The sequence below is a fragment of the Corylus avellana genome, chromosome ca5 (genome assembly GCF_901000735.1).
Source record: "Corylus avellana chromosome ca5, CavTom2PMs-1.0".
NCBI classification, from domain to species: Eukaryota; Viridiplantae; Streptophyta; class Magnoliopsida; order Fagales; family Betulaceae; genus Corylus; species Corylus avellana.
In genome coordinates this window covers 15,903,270-15,926,439 of record NC_081545.1, presented here as the reverse complement: position 1 = coordinate 15,926,439, position 23,170 = coordinate 15,903,270, and the positions used below count along the sequence as shown (strand labels likewise).

The following is a 23,170-nucleotide window of genomic DNA, read 5'->3' as shown; positions in this document are numbered from 1 at the left end:
GACTTGGATATTGAACAGCAACAACAATAACAATAAAATGTATGTCTACTATAAGCCGAGAATCTTTATTTCATTTGTCTGTAAATTTTATTCTTCCTCCTTTTGGATTGTGAGATCTTGTGAGACTCATGTGATGAGCTCTAATATCTCAATATCATTCTTTTTCAATTAAGAACTGTCATGAAGGGATTATGACATGTATTGCAGGGATTTATCTTACAACAAGTTTTTGGGATCATCTGATGCTACTAGTTGTGAAATGCTGTCACCGTAAGTTTCTTTAGTATTAATCACTGCAGTTTTCAAAGCTTTCCCTATCAAAGAGGGAAGAAAAGAAATTCAATACAATTTCTTTCATATTGATGCTAACCAATACCTGCCTGACAAATTCACCCTCTTTCATTACTTAACCAAAATATATATATATTCACTCTCTTTCATTACCCTAACCTATCTTTATCATCAAACAGGAATTTGGTTTCCGGTTGTTAGTTCATGTTTTGGCTTAATTCAATTCCAAAATGCATAGGCTACTGTTTATAGGCTCAAACAATGATATAGAATGCTCAGAATCCAATCTCCACCGTTCATAATGTAGATTCATGTGTTATGAACGTCCCTGCAAAATTTCAGCTCAATCGAACCACAAACGCCCATCAATCCGAGCTGTTGATCAAGACTGTACAGCATTTTCAGAATGCCTGTCCGGACCGCCAGAAGCTGGGTCCGGACCCCATTTCCAGCAAGCCCTTTTTATATGGGCTGTCCGGACACAAGAGTTGGATGTCCGGACACCACTAGGTTACGCATATGTAACCCTAGGCATGTCCGGACACCAACTTATCCATGTCCGGACATGGCTGCCGATTTGTTGTTTATTTTCTATTTAAACAATCTGTTTTGCCTATTATACGTACGTATTTTGAGAGTAAAAACAGAGAGCTTAGAGAGAGATATTGTTCTAGTTTATGTGAGTAAAGATTAAATAGGTGAAGCCAATCGGAGTTCCGGTGAAATGAAATCTTATAGAAGAATTGTGCCAGATGTTTTGGAAAGGGCTACTGCGATAGAAGTCAAGTGGGTCACTTGTCGTGTACAAGGAAGAGTAGATTGCAATGGTTTTGTAATTCTTCTTCTATTCCTTATTTTTCTTATAGTGGATTGATTTCTTGGGTTTGGCTGCCCCGGAGAGGTTTTACATTTAGAGAGCTCTCTAAATGGTTTTCTCTTCGTAACCAAATATCTGTATTCTTGTTTTTCATTACATATCTGAATTTGGTTGATTATTAATTGTTAGGTTAGATCTTATTCCGCTTAATATTTGTGAATCACCTAAACATTTGAATATGTGTCGTTTGGAGTCGTTTTAGAATTTTCAATTGGTATCAGAACAGGTTCACTCTGTCAAAGGATTAAATTCCTGAGTGTGATCCTATATACTTTCTAGATGTCCCAAACTCTTGATTGTTTTGAAACTATTATGCCTTCTAATAAATAGTATTATTCTGATTATAATTCTGATAATGAAATTGATCTTCAGGAGACTTATAATTTGTTGTTTGTAAAATTCTCTGAGCTACAAGTTATTAATTCTAAGAATCTAAAGAAACTCAGATAGGCTAAACATGATAAAGATGAGCTAATTGGTGAATTGAATGATTCTCTTGATTTGTGTAAAACATTGAAATCTGAAAATCATGATCTTGCTAATAAAGTTGAGTCATTAGAGAATGAATTAAAGGAGTCCAAAACTCTATTGGAAAAATTCTCTAATGATAATCTTGACAAAATTTTGCATACCCAAAAATCTACTTGTGATAAACCTGGGATTGATTTTGACAAGATTATTGCTCATTCCTCTAACCTTGCTTCTTCTTCCAAGAAAGTTTTTGTTGAAACAGAAAACTTGGAAGAGCCATTGGATAAAGATAAGCTAGTTGCTGTTCACTCCTCAAGAAGAAGAGGAAAAGAAGTCTTAAAGAAAAAGAAGAAAACAGCTACTGCGACCTCAAGAGGTAAGAAGGGTAAGAAAGGTAAGTACTCTCGTGTTGAACACTTTTTACCTAGAGGCAACTCCAACTTTGTTTACCTTGCAAGGAACCAACCTTCTCAAAGGTTCATTCTTACATGCCACCATTGTGGGATTATTGGTCATATTAGACCAAATTGTTCTAAGTTGAAATTCCAAAGACCTTGGAATAAAAAGGCTGCTCCTAAGAAAGAAAAAGGTGGTGTAGAGTCATGTTTGTCTAGATTTAAGTATATGTATATCCCTCCTCATATGAGACAAGCTTCTCCGAAATTTGTCCATACCTGCCATCATTGTGGCAAAGTTGGTCATATTCGACCTAACTGTTTTAAGTTGAGACCTCGTGAGCATAAGAGTGAGAATTCATATTCTATGAAAGGTTTTGAGGGGCTATGCATAATGATGAAAGGAGTGTTATCTAGGTTAGATGAGTTTGACAAGAGTCACAAATATGCACTTAGGGTTAAGAAGGTTTGGGTTAGGAAGGTCGATACCATTCACCCATTGAGGGGGAGTGGTAGTGATCTCACCTAAATTTAGGTGAGTAAATAACATGTCTAGGAATTGTTGTTTTGCTTATTTTTGAAAATCCTAGAACATGTTGTTTTTCTTTGCTTTGCATTTTTTTTTCTTTCGCTTTCTAGTTTATGCATTGCAATTTTTTTGTTACACTTTTTGTGTGAAGAATGTATACATGTTTGTTTGGAGATTCTTGTTATGAGGCATATTCATAAAGGACTTTTCAAGAAATTCATATGTTATGATCCTTAAAAGGCTTATAGATGAGATGTTGTATACGGACCACCAAGATTTTTGTCTACTTGCTAATCAAGTGTTCATGAATGTATAATGTCTTGTGAAGACCTAGAAGTAGTTATTAAACCAAATCATTATTTTGTAGTAGGACCTATAAGATGTGATGAAAGTTTAATGCGAAAGGACATTCATGTATTGCATGTTGTAATCTCAACTCAAGCATGTTGTTTTTTCTTTATGCATTGCATTTTTGTTTGTTTTGTATTTGTTTTCGTTCATGTGCATTTCTTTTGTGAAAAATTTCAAAAAGACAAAAATATGTTACTTTGATTATTTTCTTTTCTTTCTTTTGTCTTATGCACCTAGATAGTTCATTAATTTCTCATGTTGCTTTTTATGGATTTAATTCCTTGCGTCTTGGAATGTTCTTAATATGTATGAGATGAAAATTTGTGTCAATGGACTTCTGTTTGTGGTTACCTAATGCCTGAGCTTATATGGTACATTTTGCCTATGCTTTATCTCTTGTGCACATTTAAGCTTAAATTGAGGTTTTGTTTCACTTTATTTGTGAGGTCTGTTATATAACCATATGAGGTTTTTGACTAGTCATATTTTCAAATTGACCATATGCTAGTTGAACCTAGGGCTTAAAAATTCATGCTTTCTCTTTTGTGATAAGCACCAAAAGTTTAAGGACACTTTCTCAAAGAGAAAAATAAACAAGATAGTGAAACAAATAAAATAAAAAGATCATATTCCAAAAAGAATTTATTTCACTGTGTCAAACTTGTGCAAAATGTATTACAAAGAGAAATGTATAGGATGAGAGTGGCTAGGCCCTAGTATGATAAAATTTGACTTTTGATTTGATATACTTGTCAAAACCTCATGGTGGTGAAACTTTCTCCTCATTTTGTAAGTTGAAAACTTTTCTCTTTGGATGGCTTACACACACACCACACAAGCATGGGTTGAATGGAACATTTTTCTTTACTTGGGTTAAGCAATATGAGTTTCTTGCAATTTCTAGTCTCATGTATATTTTGCATATTTGGAGCATGTTTGAGATATTCATTGTGCAATACATGAGTCATTGATGTGTGTATCATGTGTGTTCATTTGACTTTTGAGGGAGAGAAGCATGTTTTCTTTTTTTTAGCTTCTTATTGATTATTGAGTCATATGTTGAGGGGGAGTTTTTTTTTGGTGATGTGTGTTCATGATCTTGTATTCTACGTCTTTTTTTTTTTATCACGAGTTTTATTTCTGTATTCCTGTTCCACATATGCCTTGATGTATTTTGTGAAGTGTTTCAGGAAATATGAATACCTTTTGTCATTTTGTGACAAAAAGGGGGAGTAAATATGGGGAGATGATGGGATTAACTCGGCATTTTGGTTTTGTCACTGAATTGCCAAAGGGGGAGTTTGTTAGTTCTTGTGTTGGCTTAATTCAGTTTCAAAATGCATAAGCTACTGTTCATAGGCTCAAACAATGATATAGAATGCTCAGAATCCAATCTCCACCGTTCATAATGTAGATTCATGTGTTATGAACGTCTCTGCAAACTTTCAGCTCAATCGGATCACAAACGCCCATCGATCCGAGCTGTTGATCAAAACTGGACAACATTTCCAGAATGCCTGTCCGGACCGCCAGAAGCTGGGTCTGGACCCCATTTCTAGCTAGCCCTTTTTATATGGGCTGTCCGGACACAAGAGTTGGATGTCCGGACACCACTAGGTTACGCATATGTAACCCTAGGCATGTCCGGACACCAACTTATCCGTGTCCGGACATGGTTGCCGATTTGTTGTTTATTTTCTATTTAAACAATCTGTTTTGCCTATTATACGTACGTATTTTGAGAGCAAAAACAGAGAGCTTAAAGAGAGATATTGTTCTAGTTTATGTGAGTAAAGATTAAATACGTGAAGCCAATCGGAGTTCCGGTGAAAGGAAATCTTATAGAAGAATTGTGCCAGATGTTTTGGAAAGGGCTACTGCAGTAGAAGTCAAGTGGGTCGCTTGTCGTGTACAAGGAAGAGTAGATTGCAAAGGTTTTGTAATTCTTCTTGTATTCCTTATTCTTCTTATAGTGGATTGATTTCCTGTGTTTGGCTGCCCCGGAGAGGTTTTACATTTAGAGAGTTCTCTAAATGGTTTCCTCTTCGTAACCAAATATCTGTGTTCTTGTTTTTCATTACGTATCTGAATTTGGTTGATTATTAATTGTTAGGTTAGATCTTATTCTGCTTAATATTTGTGAATCACCTAGACATTTGAATAGGTGTCGTTTGGAGTCGTTTTAGAATTTTCACTGGTTATTCATCTCCGGAGAGCAACCCTGTAAGCTCTTTGCTTTTAGTACACCTTTATTTTGCTTGTTGAAACTGCATTAAAAACAAAAATTATTTGACTTTTTACCTAAATTTTTAACTTCCAGAAGTCGTAGGTGTTTGAAGAAGGACCTCCCCTGTTCCCAAAAACCAAAATGTAAGTGTAGACACATATTAGGTTGTGCTTTTATAAACTGTAGCAGCTTATGAGTCAAACTATTTGAGATAATGATGGAATATGGTATGATAAAATTACTATTACATCTGCAGATTATGCATTGTTTGTTAATTATGGAGGGGATAAAATGGAATTCGAAGGGAATGGATATGAATAGGACATAAACAAGCTTGGAGCGTCACACTTTATTTCTTCTTCTGAAAAATGGGCTTATAGCAGTACAGGGGTTTACACGGGCAACGATAAAGCTTCCTATATCACAGAAAATACATTTTCTCCGAATGTGACTTATCCAAAATTCTACCAGACGGCACGACTTTCCCATCAATCACTTAAGTACTATGGCCTTTGCTTGCGAAAGGGAAGTTACAAAGTAAAGCTTTATTTTGCTGAAATAATGTATTCTGATGACCAGACATTTAGCAGCCTGGGAAAGCGTATATTCGATGTCTCAATTCAAGTGAGTTCATAGAGGCTTTTCATGATTAAGATAAAGCTTGTAATATGATGCCTTTCAAAACTTTGCTTGGCTTCAAAAGAGAAAGGATGACAATTATTGGTTTAAGCTTGTGAAGTTTTTTATTTGATTTTTTTTTTTTCCCAGGGGAATTTAGTTGAGAAGGATTTCAACATTGTGGAGGCTGCTGGAGGTGTTGGTATAGGCATCCATAGGGAATACGATGTTCTTGTTAATGGTAGTACTTTGGAGATTCATTTATACAGGGCAGGGAAAGGAACTAATGCCATTCCTAATAAAGCTGTCTATGGGCCTCTTATATCTGCCATTGCAGTGACACCAAGTAAGTTTAATTCTCTCGTGATTTAGACTCTCTACCCTTTCTATTATTGACTTTTCATGTAATTGTAGACTTTGACCCTAGAAAGGGTCTTGCTGCTGGTGCTATTGCTGGAATTGTACTTGCATCGTGTATGCTCCTTGCATTGATTTTGGTAGTTCTCCGAATGAAGGGTTACCTAGGGGGGAAAGACCTTGAAGATAAAGGTAAGATTAATCTTATAAAAAAAATATATGCATTGAAAGTACTAAATAGCCAGTCATAGATGGTTAATCTTTGCTAGTTAGGAGTAGAGTAAGAAGTTGTTTTGTGAATTGTTTGGTCATTAGGAGTTAAATGTGCAGAATTTTAACTAAGAAGCTGAACTATTAGCCCTCTCTCTCTCTCTCTCTCACACACACACACACACGCACAGGCACACAAACACAAACACTCAGGGAGAGAAGATGGATGGATAATGGTGGTTCTCTCTTTGTGTAGCTTTTGCATCAATGCCGATTGACCACGAATTTTCTCTCTCTTATAATTCTAAATCTAATATTTACTATCTGAAACATTGTTCTTAAATCAGAGTTGCAATACTTTCTTCCTTAATGGTATTATTGGTTAATAAATGGTCCCAATCTTTTAGCAATAGAAGGGCACCATAAGGCATACGCATTATATGTGCACTATTAATGTGCTGGGTTTCTCATTTATATTTGAACTTACATTTATTATTTATAGCTATGTTAAGTGGTTGCTAATATCACTACAAGAATTTAGGTTTTTAGGGGCGACTTCGAGTGGACACTAAAAGTCCTAAAGTGGACGCTGTTGACAACAGCGTCGACTTTTGGACCCTAAAGGTGTGGACGCTAATCGTCCGACCCTAATGATCAAATGTGTGATTATCAGCGTCCACTTAAAGTCAACCCTAATGATCACTTTTAGCATCCACTTTGTCGACCCTAAAAGTCACAATGTTTTGACCATAAAGCTGATGTAAACGGAAGGCAAAGTGGACGCTGATAGTTAACCATTAATGTCCACTCAAAGTGGACGCTGATAGTTAACCATTAGCATCCACAAAGTGGACCCTAATGGTCTTAAAAATTTTTTTTAAAAAATTAACTATCAGCATACAAATCAAAGTGGACGCTAATAGTTAACCATTAGCGTCCACAAAGTGGATCCTAATGGTCCTAAAAAAAAAAAATTTTAAAAAAAAATTAACTATTAGCGTCCAAACCAAAGTAGACGCAGATAGTTAACCATTAGCGTCCACAAAGTGGACCCTAATGGTCCTAAAAAAATAAAAAATAAAAAATTAACTATCAGCGTCCAAACCAAAGTGGACGTTGATAGTTAACCATTAGCATCCACAAAGTGGACCCTAATGGTCCTAAAAAAATTTTTTTAAAAAAAAAATTTAACTATCAACGTCCAAACCAAAGTGGACGCTGATAGTTAACCATTAGCGTCCACAAAGTGGACCCTAATGGTCCTAAAAAAATTTTAAAAAAAATTATCTGGGCTCGATCGCACAATCGTGTGCGATCGATCACAGTACCAGTAGGTTTTTGACCTTTTGCGATCGATCGCACTCCACTTACGCTCGATCGCAGTACCAGTAGGTTTTCGACATTTTGCGCTCGAACGCACATTGGGCATGCGCTCGATCGCGGAACCAGTAGGTTTTTGATATTTTGCGATCGATCGCACTCCACTTGCGCTCGATCGTAGAACCAGTGAACACTAAGCATAATATCAGCTAATAGGAGATAACCACAATATTTCTAACATATATCAGTAACAGTCCCACCAATACATGTTAATTATGAGCAAAAGGAGAGGAGCAACATAGCCAGTTGTGTATGTCAAAAGCAGGCTGCCTTCTATAACTGGATCCTGTTATTTATTGAGCGTGCCCTGAACAATTTATCTATTAATCATGACAGGAGTAAAAATATTGTACTCTGTTTTGAGTGAAACTAAAGATAAATGTGGCTAAAATAATTCAAAACATCAATGTACATATAGTCCGTTTAAAGCTTTCTTTCTTTCTTTCTTTCTTTCTTTCTTTTTTTCTTCCTTTAGACATGCTTGTTCACATGAAAGCCTCCTCTTTTATTGAACTCTTTGAATTGATTGACAAATTGTTAAGGTTGGTTGTCTGAAATAGTAAGATTTATCTTCCATTACCTGCAGTGATATAAAGAGTTTCTCCAGAGAATCAAGAATAAAAAGAGCTCTAGCCACCCATTCATTAGCATAAGTTTGGTGTCCCTTAGCAATATTGAAGCACTTACTCATAAGTGCTAACTTGGTACTTATCTATGAGCTAGTGAGTCCTAAGCCAGTTACAATAAACGTTGGCTTCCTCTATGAGAGAGGGAGAGAGAGAGAGAGAGAGAACAAATAGCAAACATGTGAGGGCAATCATATTATCTCTGCAGTCTCAAAGATACTCAAAGCTTTAAAGACATAGCAAAATAAACATTTCAAAGTACCAGCTTGGACGTAGCTACATATCGAAGCAGAGTAGTCGAACACAGTTCTGGTGCAACTACTACATAGAGAATTGCTTACTGAGATGAGGGTGGCCTGAGGACATGTTGCCCCATGCTAGAAGGTGGTGGCGGTGGACGAACACCCTGGCCTTTTATATGTTGGGGTTGAAAACCATGTGAGGGAGGCATTGGAGGCCTATTACCAAGAGTGAAATTCGCCATCATGCCGCTACCAATAGGAGGTGGGGGAGGGATAGGTGGAGTCCCACCAAAAGACATGGGCCTAGGGCCATTTGCTGTAGGAGGTGGTGGTGGGAATGAAGCAGGCATTGGAGGAGGGGCTCTAGGAGGATTTCCAAGAGGTGCACCAGATGGCCTTCCTTGTGTTGGAGGAAGTGGTGGGGATGGACCTTGGGGTGGTGGTGGCAAAGGCCTTGGTGGGACACCAGGGGCCACTATGCCGTTAGCTGCAGGGGCAGGTTGAGGTTTGTTTGCCTCTGGTGGCTTGATTTTAAAATATAATTGCAACTTCACATTGACAGACACAAAAAAAAGGGTCAGATAAGTTACCATTAGCAAGAACAGACCATTAGCAAGAACAGACCAACAAAAAAACTTGAAAAAAGAAAATTCAGTGTATTTTAACCAGACTAGCAAGTGGCCTATGAAAGAGAAAGAAAAGATTGTCCAGCCCAATTCAGCCAACAGGTAAGTTGGTCTACTTGGTTGCATCAGTAGGTGCCAAAATAAACTGAGAGAGAGAGAGCTACAATGAGAATTAAGACCAAGAGTTGACCCACTGGCAATCAAATGACATGTCTAGGTTACAGAAGGTTTTTAGTCCAGTGACTTATAAACAACTCAGACTAGGTAGACTGTTCAATCAAACTGTCAATTTTTGTGCCAAATCACATCTAAAAACATTGGAAGCAGTTGAGCAAATATTAAACAAACTAACTGTAAACATTTTAGAGTCTGGATCCCAATGTGTGAAGAACTTGGGAGGGGTTTTGTCAATCTTTGTGCTAGGAACCTGAAATGAAAATAACAAGCATAACCAATCAAATTTCTTGAAACTAAATGAAATGGTTGAGTTCAGCTATCTACCCTAAACTATGGGGTCATTCAATATCCAATCTACCTTCTCCAAATGAGTGTCAAAACTAACATATTAGTTGGGGGATGATGTAGGGAGGTGTGGGACAAAAACAACTTGCCAAAATGAAGTTTACACAAAAATTTAATGTTGTTGTTTCAATGTGGGATCTCTCATCAGGCAAACTCTTCAAACCTCCTTTCTCGACATATTTGGTGTTAAATTTTTGTAGCTTTTTGTACCCATATAATCTCTCATGCGTTTTATCTTCTCTAACTTGGCACATAAGATCATGACTGTTTTTTGCTTTGCTTCTTTTACATGTGATTGAAGGCCTATGTCCTAGAAGAGCAAGGAATCCTGCTAGAGCTTGTGGATCCAAAGCTTGGTTCAAGCTACTCCTCCGAAGAGGCATTGAGAATGCTCAATTTGGCTCTCTTATGCACCAACCCCTCTCCCACCCTCAGACCATCAATGTCTTCCGTAGTAAGTATGATTGAAGGAAAAATTGCAGTCCAAGCTCCAATAATCAAGTGCAGTGAAACAAACCCGGATGCAATGTTCAAAGCCTTTGGGAAATTATCACAAGACAGCCAAACACAATTCTCTACAATTTCACAAGATAGTCCAATGCAGAGAGAAATTTCAATGACTGGGCCTTGGATTGATTCCTCCATTTCTGTCTACAGTAAGGATGAGACCCGAGACCATTCTTCATTGAGCAAGCTTCTTCAGGATCTATATGATGTAAACATAGAGTAACTGATAAATAAGGAGAAGAACAAAGATTTATGAAATTCTTTTCTTATTCTAGTTAGATTCTTTTTTGAAGGAGCTCTTTGACAAATGTTCATATTGTTAGAAAAACAATAGAGCAAAGATGCTTTTAGACTATTTACCAGATTCGTATAGAGAAAGTTACATGAGTTTTGTTTTCTAATGAGATTTTGTAGCATTGATGGCATTCTGCCTACCGGTTTATTGCATTATAAATCTTGTGAATATTTATTAAATTTTAATACTCTTTAGGCTAATCATTAATATGTAGGGGTGAAAAGGCGGGCGGTTACTGCTAACCGCACTAACCGTTAACTGCCGGTTAACTGCCTAGGCGGTTAGCAGTTTTAGTTAATAACCACTAATCGTAACTGCATTTTCACTCCTATTAATGTCTCCAGGATCATGTGTGAGCTTTTCCACTTTAGGAGTATGAAGGAATTGACACAAATGATTCACACCAAAGCAGAAATCAAGGTCGGGTCAGAGTGCATTATTGCAGTGCTCCTAAAATATAAAGGTGGAGATGGGTCAAGTAGTGGGTCTCCTTCAAAGTTGAACAATTTCCCTCCTAGAAATTTCAGCAAACACCATGCTTCATAAACTCACTAAACCATGCTTCATAAACTCACTAAGCATGTTTTTACTCATTGAGTATAACCCAAACCCCTTTTTTATATATGGCCGAATTATTGCATCCTTAAGTCCAATTTAACCTCGCATTATAATGGTAAAAAAAAAAAGGCCCTTTGTTTGAAAAGCACTAGTCCAAAGTCTTGGTAAAATCTAAAAATTGTCCTTTGTCCAGGTCCAAGTAAAAATGTCATTTGTCAATTAACATTTAGAAACTTTATTATGTGATCCAAACTTAAAATGGAAGAAAATCTCACTAAACCAGTTTCATTTAGGGCTGGAAACACCTATCCTTCATGTTCTTTCTATTAAATTACTAAATAACATAGACCCACTACAACCTAAACTACCCTAAAACTTGGCCATTGAATCGACACTCATAAAAATAAAAATAAAAAATAAAAAATAAAAAATAAAAACGAAATAATGATCTAAGAGTTAATTTTTACTGCTACATCATCCAAGTGTACAATAATCTACTGAATAGAACTATTCCAATAAAAAATATCCGCTATCACACCATAAGAAAAACTACGCACATATCTTACAGTCAGTAAGAAAATTGAGCAGCTAATAGCCTAATATACAGCCTCTTGGTTCATGACTTAAAAAATTAAAACCTCATATAATCAATTAATAGATTCCTAAAACCACAAATTAAGTACCCATTAATCCCAACAACCATCTAAACCATACCAAACATAATATTTTCCCACGGCAACACCAACGCAAGGTCCTTTTAGTTTGCCGATTCATTTCAAAAATGTGTGATTTAAAAAATTATGATTTCAAGTATACAAATTGAAAACTCTATTTTGAAAATTCGTTTAAACATTTGGTAAAATTGTAATTTAACTTTTAAAATCATACTTTTTTTTAAAAAAAAAAAATACACCTCACGCTATTTTTTAAAAACATATTCTCATACTAGATGCTTTTTAAATATTAAAAGAAAAAAAAAATGTTACACTGCAAAATTGCATGGCCACAAAGCAGTGAGGACCGTTTGGCATGCAAAAGCATGGACACGTGGCTTAGTGAGAAACTCCATGTTCTTATTTTCTGTCTTTAGCCAAATGAAAAGATAAGTGATATTTAGTAGACTCTCATACTATTATCAAACAATTATGGTGGTCATGTGGTAATAAAAATCAGTCACTTATTTTTTTTCATTTTATAAGCTAGCATTGATTCAATGACTGATTTTCACTGTCACATTATCATAGTTATATGACAGTAGTATGAGAGTTTACCAAATATCATTTCTTTTTGCACACAAAATTCCTCTAAAATGGTTTGGAGGAAATTTCCTTCGACCTATTCTAATAAATGACAAGTGTCATTCAATACGTTTGGGTTTCTAAAAAATCAATGTTTGGGTTCCTAGGTTAGTGAAATGACAATAAATAGCTGTTAAAAATACTAAAGAAAACATGTGAGAGATGACAATTAACACTTAGGACATGTTTGGATGTGGGTTTAAGGGCCTAAAAGTGTATTTAATACTCAAAAAGTCTGTTTGAAAAAAAAAACATACTCATTTAGTAAAAAATATTGAAATCACTTTTAATGATCTAAAAAGCCTAAAAATAGTCAAAACGCACTTTTGGCAGTAACTTAAAAATGAAGCTTTTGTCAAAAAATGTTTTTTGACTTAAAAGCTGTATTTTTCAAATGCAATTCCAAACAAACTCTTGTTAAACTAGATTTAAAGAAATTTTTGTCCTTTTTCAAATGGAAAAGAAGACCATAAGATTAGATTGAGGTTGCAAAGCCAAGTTAAGCCATTTAAGTAATGTCCTCATCCAATTAGGAAAACAAAAACAAAAAAGGGTAATGTCCTCATCCGCATGCAACGTATAACCCATCATTTTCTTTAGGGTTTCTCACTTTCTCTCTTCTGCATCCATCTCTTCCAATCCACTAGCCTACTATTGCAGCCGATCCGCTCCACCAGTCCCCCCTGATATCATCAAGAAGTACTGGATCGGCACCTTGATATTTTTTAAGATCTTTTTGTGATTGTTTTCAAGTTTTCCTTGATTTGGGTTTTGTTCTTATTCAGATATTGTATTTGGTTGCTTAGAAAAAAGAGAAAAATAAATGAATATTTTGGATCTTATATAGTCTTTAGTTTAATGAAAGCAAAGATCATGTAGCCCCCACATCTTCTCAAGATCCTTGCATCATTTATGAGCATTTATTTGCTAAGCCCAACACGATCATCTCCAGTTCATTTAAATTGGATAATATCTAGAAAAAATATAAAATGGCCTCTCAAACTACCGGTCATTTGTAATTTAACTCTCCAATATTCAAAATGTAATAAAGTAGCCCTCCAAACTACCAGTCAGTTACAATTTAGCCACTCTGTTAGTCAGCACCGTCAAAATGGATGGAAAATGCAAAACGCCGTCGTTTTGTTGAGATTAAGTTACTAAAATGCCCTTTTTGAAGAAAAAAAAAAAAAAATTTGTGTTTTATTTTCCCATTTTGTTATTAATTTCTTCAGGTATGCCCCACAAAAATCATTCCAGCAAATCTTCATTCACACAAATCCTCTCCAATAAATCAAACCAGCAAAAATCACACCACTAAATCCTCTTTCATACAAGCAAATCAAAACAACTATCAACTTGAGAAATTTGAGGTGGGGTTTCGGACGAGAGAAGTTTGGATCAACTACTACATGAGAGAAGTTCGGACAAATCGCAGTCAAATTTTGCAAAAGAAGACGAAACCCCATTGCAGAAGAAACCCACCATGAAAATCACAGTATGATGGGTTCTGCATTTGGGTTTAGATATGAAAAGAAGGCGATGTGTGAACCCCCCATTTCAGAAGAAGATGAAAGCGACCATGAAAATCACAATAGGACAAAACTCATTTATGGTTCTCCAATTTTGTGCACTCCTTTCTCGCACCTATGCGAACTAGAAGGGTGAACTAACGAAGAAGATGAAGTGAAGAAGCTGCTGGACTGGATTTTTTTTTCAAGCAACACAACGTTTGTGGGCTTTTTTTAAATTGATTTTTTTTTTCCCTAAAAAAGGCATTTTAGTAACTTAACCTCAACAAAACAACGTTGTTTTGTATTTTTCATCCATTTTACGGTGCTGACTAACTGAGTCAGAGTGGCCAAATTACAACTGACTGGTAGTTTGGGGTGCTACTTTATTACATTTTGAACATTAAATGGCTAATTTGCAAATAGCTGGTAGTTTGAGGGGCCATTTTATATTTTTTTCTATATTATCCAGTTCAAATGAACTGGAGAAGATCCTAATTCCCTCTTCTTCCACAGTTAATACAATTGTACATATCTTATCACTTGTGAAAAAATCAAGGTCCAGATTAAACTAAATCCCACCTCTTTTCTTTTTGTTTTGGGAGGAGTAATTAAACGCACGTGATAATTCACATACGCGTGTCGGGTTCAAATTGTATCAAGACGACATGTATATAATTAAGACTATATAGATCACTAGCAGAGCTACGAGGCTTTGAGAGGGGGCAACCCCAATTTTTTATTTTTTTTTATTTATTTATTTATTTTTTTATGGGAAAGGAGAAAAGGAAATTATACCTTAATAGTTGAGTTGAGTTTAACATGTTAACAATCGACACATATTAAATATATATAAAATAAAACCTAAACTCATAAACTGTGTTGCGATTTGGCGATTTCAAATTTGTGATTTGCAAATTCAATCAGCCAAATTTTTCTTCTTCAAGCCATTAAACAATTCAAATAAAATGTTTAATTATTTTTTCTTAGAAGTATGTAATCAATGTTTTACACTAATTTATTATTAAATAACAAAATGTCTATGTGCATTTTTATATTTAAATTGGTCAAAATAGATTAATTGTTTATGAATATAAAGAGCAAAAATAAATTATAATTTACATTTATATGTTTTAAACAATAATTATTTATTTATTTATTTTGTTAACTATATTTTTTAATATTTTTACGACAAAGTTTTCCTTCAAACTAGGTTGGAGGAACTTCCTTCAACCCAGTCTATAAAAATGACATGTATCCATTTTTTTAATAACATGTGAAATGCACAAGAATTTTTAATATTATTTATTTCAACTTTGTCCCTATTATAAAAAAAGAAAAACATGTGCATCTCACATTTTCAAATGACACATGTCATTTTTATAGATTGAGTTAGAAGAAGTTCTTCCAACCTAGTTTGAAGGAAAACTCTATCAACCCCTCTGAACCAAAATCTTGGTTTTGCCACTGATATCGATCAATTACAATATAACTAATTTAACTAAATGGGTCAAACTCTTTAACCATAATTCTCTAATTTTGTAGCCATAAATAGTGACCTATAGATTGATGCAGAAGCTCAGTCTAAAAATGCCTCTGGTGAAGGAAGTCGGATCCTTGTTCATGTTTCTCCTTCTCCTTCACTTCCAAACAAGAAAAGTTCACCAATTTTTAATTAAAATTAAAAGAAAGATTTCCTTGATTTCTTGTCATAACAATAAATCATTCTTGCTCCTCTACAATGAACAACAACAACAACAACAATTACTGCTACAACAACAACGACACGGCTTCTTCTTCTTCTTTTTCTTTTTTACCGACTTGTCTTTCAGACTCAGCTTCTGCATCATTACAGTATTTATGGCTACCCTTTGAGGCTTTAATGATTTGAATGCGTTATTATATGTGGGTTTAGGCAATAAGAAAAATGTAGAGAAAGAGTACGTAGAGTACTAAGAATAAAAGACAAAAAGAGAGGTGGGCTTTGGTTAAATCTGCATCCTTCATTTTTGAGATGTGTTGTGGTATACAGCACATGCATAAGCTAGATCATCCCCTAAAAAAAAAAAAAAAAATGATAATTTTTTATATAAATCTCTAAGTCAACATGCGAAAACGGATGAGAATTCAAATATTTTTCTTTTTGTTTTAATAGTTTATGTTTATTGAAAATGTACAGTATCATTCCGTTGGTTTTCCGTTCGAAATTGACTAACTCCAACCCCCTATGGGTGGCACCCAACCAACCCCCAATCCCCCCCATGGGGTGGCCGGAGCCCCATGGGTGTTGGGGTAGCTTGGTCGCACCCCTACACCCATGGGGCGGCTCACGGCTACTTTTATAGGCAATTGGGAGTGGTAACCTCACTATTGTCTACTCTTTATTTTATTTTATTTTATTTTTGGTTTAAATTGTCTACTCTTTAATTTTTTTTTCTTATTATTTTATTAAAAAAAATTAAAAAGGTAATAAATTAGTGAATGGGTTTGGGTTTAGACAATTTGTTTTGTGAAGTTCAAAAAATAATTAAAACTGTTAAAAAAGTTGTGAGAATTAATATACCAGGGACTAAATTGAAATGGTACATTTATTTTGGGAGTAAATATAATATTTTCCAAAAATTAATTATTTTTTTCTTTCTTTATCTGACTTTATATTCTTCTGCAGTTCTTGGGCTGTGAATTTGTTAAGTTTGTGGCATCTCAAATAGCAAAACGGTAGTCATGGAAGTGGTGGCTTCGGTTGTTGGTGGAGTGGTGGTAGCAACTGGCCGGGTTCTTTGTGGCTCCATCTATTTTGGGGTCAAGGACAATGTCAAACTCCAATCAAACCTTGACATTTTGGAAAAGAAGATGAAAGGCCTCTTGGCTGTCAAAGATGAAGTGAAAATGGACATAGAATTAGCTGAGAAACAAGGAAAAGTAGTGAGAACTCAAGTTATGAGTGGCTTAAAGAGGTTGAAGAGCTTCAGCTTAAAGTCAATCAGATTCAAGCACTAAAGTTTTCTGGACAGTCCTTAAATTGCAGAAAATGGTATAGAATAAGCAGGGAAGTGGTAGAAAAGCTGAAGAATTGAAGTCCTCTTAAAAGCTGGGAGCTCATATTTTGCTGTTGTGGTTGTCAATCATTCAACGCCCAGAGCAGTGGAGCACATTCCTAGACCAACAATTCAAGATCAATCAACAGCATCAAAGACGTTAGCAGAAATTATGACTTTATTGTCTGATGATGAAGTCCGGAGTATCGGTATTTGGGGTATGGGAGGAGTAGGCAAGACTACTTTGGTTAGAAACTTGAACAATCAACTCAAGAGTATTTCTTCAAAGCAGCCTTTTGACATCATCATATGGTTACTATTTCCCAGAATTTGGACATGAAAGAAGTCCAAACAGAAATAGCTTAGAGATTGAATTTGGAAACAAAAGTGGAAGAAAGTACAGAGAGATTGGCTATTCGACTTCATGAAAGACTTAAGGAGGAAAAATTTCTGCTCATTCTAGATGATGTTTGGGAGAAAATGATTTGGACAAGTTGGGTGTCCCATAGCATGAAGATCATAAGGGTTCTAAGATCATATTGACAGCTCGATCTTTGGATGTTTGTAGGCACATGATGACCGATGTTCAAGTTAAAGTGGTTGTTTTAAATGATAAAGAAGCTTGGCGATTGTTCAGTTGAAATGTAGGGAAAGTGGTCAGTTTGGAACACATTAGACCATTTGCAAAAGCAGTTGCTAGAGAATGTTGCGGATTGCCTTTGGCCTCATCACCATGGGAGCTACTATGAGAGAAAAGACAAAGGTTGAACTGTGGAAGCATGCCTTAAATGAATTGCAAAGATCAGTGTCTTGTCCACCACACATCGAGGACAACATTTATAAGTCATTGAAGTGGAGTTGCGACTCCTTAGAAGGTAAAAAAGTAAAATATTGTCTCTTGTATTACTCTTAGTTTTTTAAGGACTTCTTAATTGAAATAAGTGAACTCGCACAATGCTGACTAGTAGAAGGTTTGCTAGATGAGCAAGAAAACTATGAGGATTCACTCAATAAAGTAATTAATTTGATTGAAAATCTGAAAGATTCTTGTTTGTTAGAAGATGGTGCCCATGAGGGCACTGTAAAGATGCATGACGTTGTGCATGATGTTGCTATATGGATTGCATTATCATCTGAGGATGGATGTAAATCCCTTGTTCAATCAGGAATTGGCTTGAACGAGATGCCAGTCGTCGAGTTATCAAATTCTCCCAAAAAGAGTTTCGTTCATGAATAACAAGATAATAAGGCTACCAGATTGTGTGGTACAATGTCTAGAGATCTCCACTTTGCTGCTACAGCGTAATCTTCCCCTTGACACAATTCTTGAGAGGTTTCTTCAAGGATTTGAAGCACTTAGGGTCCTGAATATGAGTGGACCTGCATCGGCTCAATGCCTCTTTCTTTACTTCAACTTGGTAAACTTCGTGCTCTTCTTTTAGGGGATTGCTTGAATCTTGAATAGTTACCACCACTAGAAGGGCTTAATAGACTTCAAGTGCTTGACCTCTCTACCACTCATATCAGAGAATTGCCAAGAGGGATTGAAAACTTGAGCAACTTGAAGCAACTGAACATATCCTACACTCACCACCTAAAAACCATTCAAGCTGAAATTATATCTCAGTTGTCTTGTTTAGAGGTGCTAGATATGACACTCAATGGTTAGTGTTTCAATGTGAAGAGAGATCATGTACAAGAGGAAATGGCATGTTTTGAAGAGCTAAAATGCCTTGAGTGGCTACTTATCCTCTGCATCATATTGGAGGGAATCCCATATTTCAGCTCCAAAGATCTTTACTGGATAAACAGATTAAGACAGTTCAACTTTTCCAACCGCCTATCAAGAACATTCTTATCAACTAGAAATGAAAAAAGGATGGTGTCTATCGGCAATCTTAATCTTGATTCAGAAGGAGGGATTAGGCCATTGTTGAGTAATGCAATTTTTCTCGAGTTATATAATTGTCCAGGAGACTTGGTCATTAATAGTTTTGGCTGCTTTACTAGTTTAAAATCTATTACTATTCGGGGATGTAATGGCCGTGTGTGGCAAAAAGGATGTGCTGCCCACAACTATGATCTACTGCCAAACCTAGAGGAACTTTATCTCCAACGCATGAAGGAAGTAAAAAGCATTTCAGCACTGCTTGGCCATCATGGGGTAAGATTCCTTAAACTTAAATTAATAGAAGTGGAGCGGTGTTCTCAAATGACATATCTTATTTCCTGTGGTTCCTTCAATATTCACGCCCTGCCATGTCTAGAAGTAATCAAGGTACGAAACTGTGACCGCTTAGGTAAGCTCTTTAATTATCATTCTGTGAAGTATATCATTTCAGATCTTGTTGTTCCAAGCCTACGGATATTCGAATTGGAGTGGCTTCCCCAATTAAGGACTCTTTGCAAAGACGAAGAGACATGGCCACTTCTAGAACATGTTTATGTGCTCAATTGTCATTGCCTTAGGAAGCTGCCTCTTACTGTCCAAAATGCAGAAAACATAAAAAATATAACAGGAGAACCAAATTGGTGGGACACATTGGAGTAGCATTCTGACACAACCAAATCAAGTCTGCAGCCTTATTTTACTACCTTGGAAAGTTGGGAGAGTGAATGAGAGAGTTGTGTGTAATTTAGGCGTTCAATATTGTTTGTGAGAATTGTTGTATATGTAAGCTTTTCTATTTGCACTAATCAATTTGTGTAGAAGTGCTTATTATATAAAGCATATGCTTGAGCAACAGGTTGATGAAAACAAGCTTGGTGGAGAACCTTTGCAGAGACATCTTGATGAGAAGAGTCCGAAGTGCTTGCCAATATCTATGTAATTTACTCCTTGCAAATATGATCCTCGCCTGAGATTGCTTGCACTTTTTATGGAAAATTATTTTCAGCTTCTTTGGGATAGGTTAGGTCATATCATGCCTAGAAGAGTTGTATACCCCTTTGCTTGTTCGAGATGACAATTTGACGGTTTTTGACATCACTCATAAACTCGATACAAAGTAGAGGATTAAAATTGAAAAATATGACCCCATTTAATTAAATGGATCAAATTAAAATTAACAAGACAGAGACTTTTGCATCTCTAGCCTTAAAGAAAGAAAACCAAAATGAAAATGAAAATGAAAAGGTCAAAGGAAAATCAGATCGGCCAAACTACTTCAAAAGCACAAAGGTTGCTTAAAACATCGTCTGATTCCATATTAGACAAGAACAATAAATGACAACATTCGCAATTCTCAAGCACCATCCTTGCCTTACGACTTTTTTCCAAAAATCACTTGAGCGTCGGCTAACGGGGTTATTAATTAAGAGACTTCTGCACCTCCTACGAGTAGAGCCCCAGCATGGCAGCGTGGCATAAATATTTTGGCTCAAGGAGCAAATCCGGATTTCAAGGTTGTCATTTTTTTTTTAATTTCTTTATGATCATGGAGTCCCTTGGCGGCCTTGCGTGAGCTTCTTCAACTTTTTATTTCTTAATTTTATTGCTGCATGCTAATTGAGTAGCCCAAGAACCCAACCACCACTTTATTCATTCTTTTCTCCTTTCTTATCTTCCTACCGACAACACCGTGGATATATATATATATATACATACGTCTATCGACGCTCAAAACACACCTCCAACAATTTGTAATTAATTAATAGCAATATTATCATATACTCATCAAACTTAATTAATCTAATCTTTCTAATACCCTTAACTTATTCTTCCATCATTTTCTTCTTAAAAATCAATCATTCACTATTTAATCACCCTCTACTTTGTTATTCTAATAGTCTTATAAAATAATTCTTTCTGTACTTCAACCTTTATACTTGAAGAATCTTAAATGGGCAAAAAAACCCACTTTTTAAATTGAAAACCCAATCTGAAAAACTATAATTATACCATCTTTTCTCTCACTGCCGGCATCTCTCTTAGTAACACTCACTATCTCTTTCTTCCATATATAGATCTCCTTCTAAGGGTTGGAGAGAGAAGAAATAAGGAGAAAAAAAAGAAAAAAGAAAAAGACAAAAAAAAGAAGAAGATGAGAACATGTTGGCATGAATGGGGAAAGAAAATAAGAAATAAGTGAAAGTATAATAATTAAGTGAGTGCATTTTTCTAAGGGTGGGGCTGTTTATTTTATACTAAACTTAAGAGTGCTAGGGACAGTAGGGGTGTAGTTTTCTTTCCACAAACGGCACACTTAACTAACTTATATATCTAGTCTAACCACTTTACTGTCTTCAATAATTATCTGTTGTAGTCACACCGACACACACCATCATACATCCTCATAGGCCATACGTCCACTGACGCTCAAAACACACCTCCAACAATTTGTAATTAATTAATAGCATTATTATCACATACTCATCATACTTAATCTAATCTTTCTAATACCATTCTTAACTTATTCTTCCATCATTTCCTTCTTAAAAATCAATCATTCACTATTTAATCATCCTCTAATTTGTTATTCTAATAGCCTTATAAAATAATTCTTTATGTACTACAACCTTTATACTTTGACGAATCATAAATGGGCAAAAGAAACTCGTAAATATTATCCTAACTCAATCAAAATACATCTATTACAAAAATGTAAGATCATCATCCATTCTTGACTACTACATGTTGTGCCTTGATGAATTCTAGGGATGAAATTGATAAGCAAGCGAAGCTGGATCTGGGTAAGTTTCCAAGCTGGAAGTCCATATGTATACTCATATTATATATTCTCTTTCTTAGGTCTTGCAAGCTCAAGAAAAAGAAGATGATGAACAGAGAGTCCTGATGTGCTGTAAATATAAGGGCTTGAAAAGCATTTCAAGACATGATATGTATATGACTTCTTTCAAAGACATTTGGGACATACATATCGAGTGCTCTCTATCATCTGTAATGTAAGATCACTAAGGGAAGAGAAAGATATTTAGCCTGAGAAGCGTGATCAAGGATAATCTTGCTTATACAGGACATGATCAAAGATAATCTTGCTTCAATGGTTTACTATGAGAGTATAGAAAGTTGGGTTTCATGAATCAATTTGTGATGCTGCATATTTCTTTTGATAAGTGAGAAGAAACTCAAACTCGAAGAAAATTTGAGTTTCAGTACATGAGAAAATATTATAGGAAGATTATAGGTGAAAACTTTGATCAGAAGAATTGTGTTTTAACTTAGAAGGGACCTGAATTTTATAGGAAGGATTCTGGAGACAAATTTTGGTCAAATTTATGACGGGAGACATGATCCAAAATCAACGGGATCTTTCTGACAAAAAAATCCTTCGTCGCCCGAGGTCGTCTGCCGTATGCTCTTTTACTGTCGAATTACCTCAGGTTAATTTTTTTTTAAAAAAAAAAAAAACACACACACACAATCTTGCTTCTTCCTGAAGCACTGCCATACCTTACAACTCTAAGTTTTCTGACATCTATTCTCCCTGCACATTCTTCCCAAAATTTCATCTCTCCCAAATTCTTCTTATTCTCAAATATTTTCCTTACTCTCCTAAACATGGCAACATCATCATCATCCGTTAACAACATTGACTTAAATGGTGCTCTTGTAGCACAACCCATTGTTATGCCTAATGTACAACCTGACTTGCTTCTTGTTCAGCCTGAAGTGCCTGCTGCACACCCTAACACACCCGTTGATCACCCTGACGTATGGCAGCCAACTTTTGTCTTTGACAATCATCCTATTACCATTCATGATTCTGTTATGTTGCATGATTCGACTGCTATGGCGGTGGCCATAAGCCTCATAACTCCACGGGATCACAGATTGTTGGCTAATAGGTCTGATGCTAACGCTATTAATAATTCATTGGCGTTCAATATCCAAGGTCTGCTTCAGTTTCTAACATGGCACGGCGTCTAAGTGTCAAAAATGAGGAGATGAAGATCTTAAGGAATCAGGTTGGGGTTTTACATCGACTACTCAAATACTACAAACAAAAACACGTGGATTTGAAGCAGGAAAATAATGAGTTGGAAAAACGGGTGGTGTCATACAGAAAGGACCTGGGAGTAAAGGTGGTAGAAATGGAGAAGACTACCGCCCGTCTCCAACAACAGCAAGAAAAGCTCCGGGTCAATGTACAGGAGTGTCGTGCATCTTTCCGCCCAAGCTCTAGCCAGGTACCTCATTTGAAATAAATATTCCATTTGATAACTCGTCAATCTGAAATATCTATAATTCTGTTCATACTAAGTTTTCTCTTTGCAGAAGTAG

General features: G+C 35.8%; 2 protein-coding genes, 1 long non-coding RNA gene and 1 pseudogene across 3 annotated transcripts; all 4 read left to right on the top strand.

Annotated features, from left to right (window-relative positions):
* On the top strand, positions 1–486 carry LOC132183112 (uncharacterized). Its single transcript, XR_009440350.1, has 3 exons — positions 1–39; positions 208–270; positions 471–486. It is a non-coding gene; the product is annotated as an uncharacterized LOC132183112 (long non-coding RNA).
* A 4,750-nt stretch (positions 487–5,236) lies between these two features.
* Positions 5,237–6,696, top strand: LOC132181854 (probable LRR receptor-like serine/threonine-protein kinase At1g53430). Its single transcript, XM_059595084.1, has 5 exons — positions 5,237–5,284; positions 5,569–5,765; positions 5,910–6,105; positions 6,174–6,308; positions 6,674–6,696. The coding sequence occupies exons 2-5, from the start codon at positions 5,703–5,705 to the stop codon at positions 6,694–6,696; spliced, it is 417 nt and encodes a 138-aa protein (XP_059451067.1). The 5' UTR covers positions 5,237–5,284; positions 5,569–5,702.
* Positions 6,697–8,817: 2,121 nt separating this feature from the next.
* Positions 8,818–10,452, top strand: LOC132181853 (probable LRR receptor-like serine/threonine-protein kinase At1g53440). The gene is made up of 2 exons (XM_059595083.1): positions 8,818–9,069; positions 10,024–10,452. The coding sequence occupies exons 1-2, from the start codon at positions 8,818–8,820 to the stop codon at positions 10,450–10,452; spliced, it is 681 nt and encodes a 226-aa protein (XP_059451066.1).
* Positions 10,453–16,612: 6,160 nt separating this feature from the next.
* On the top strand, positions 16,613–23,170 carry LOC132181852 (disease resistance protein At4g27190-like; annotated as a pseudogene).

Bases quoted from the DNA above. Each gene is read 5' to 3' on its own strand.
- LOC132181853 (XM_059595083.1), top strand. From the start codon at position 8,818: ATGCCGCTACCAATAGGAGGTGGGGGAGGGATAGGTGGAGTCCCACCA. The intron at 9,070-10,023 runs GCAGGTTGAGGT...ATGTGATTGAAG, and splicing joins CTATGCCGTTAGCTGCAGGG to GCCTATGTCCTAGAAGAGCA.
- LOC132181854 (XM_059595084.1), top strand. From the start codon at position 5,703: ATGTATTCTGATGACCAGACATTTAGCAGCCTGGGAAAGCGTATATTC. The intron at 5,766-5,909 runs GTGAGTTCATAG...TTTTTTTCCCAG, and splicing joins TATTCGATGTCTCAATTCAA to GGGAATTTAGTTGAGAAGGA. The intron at 6,309-6,673 runs GTAAGATTAATC...TTCTTAAATCAG, and splicing joins GAAAGACCTTGAAGATAAAG to AGTTGCAATACTTTCTTCCT.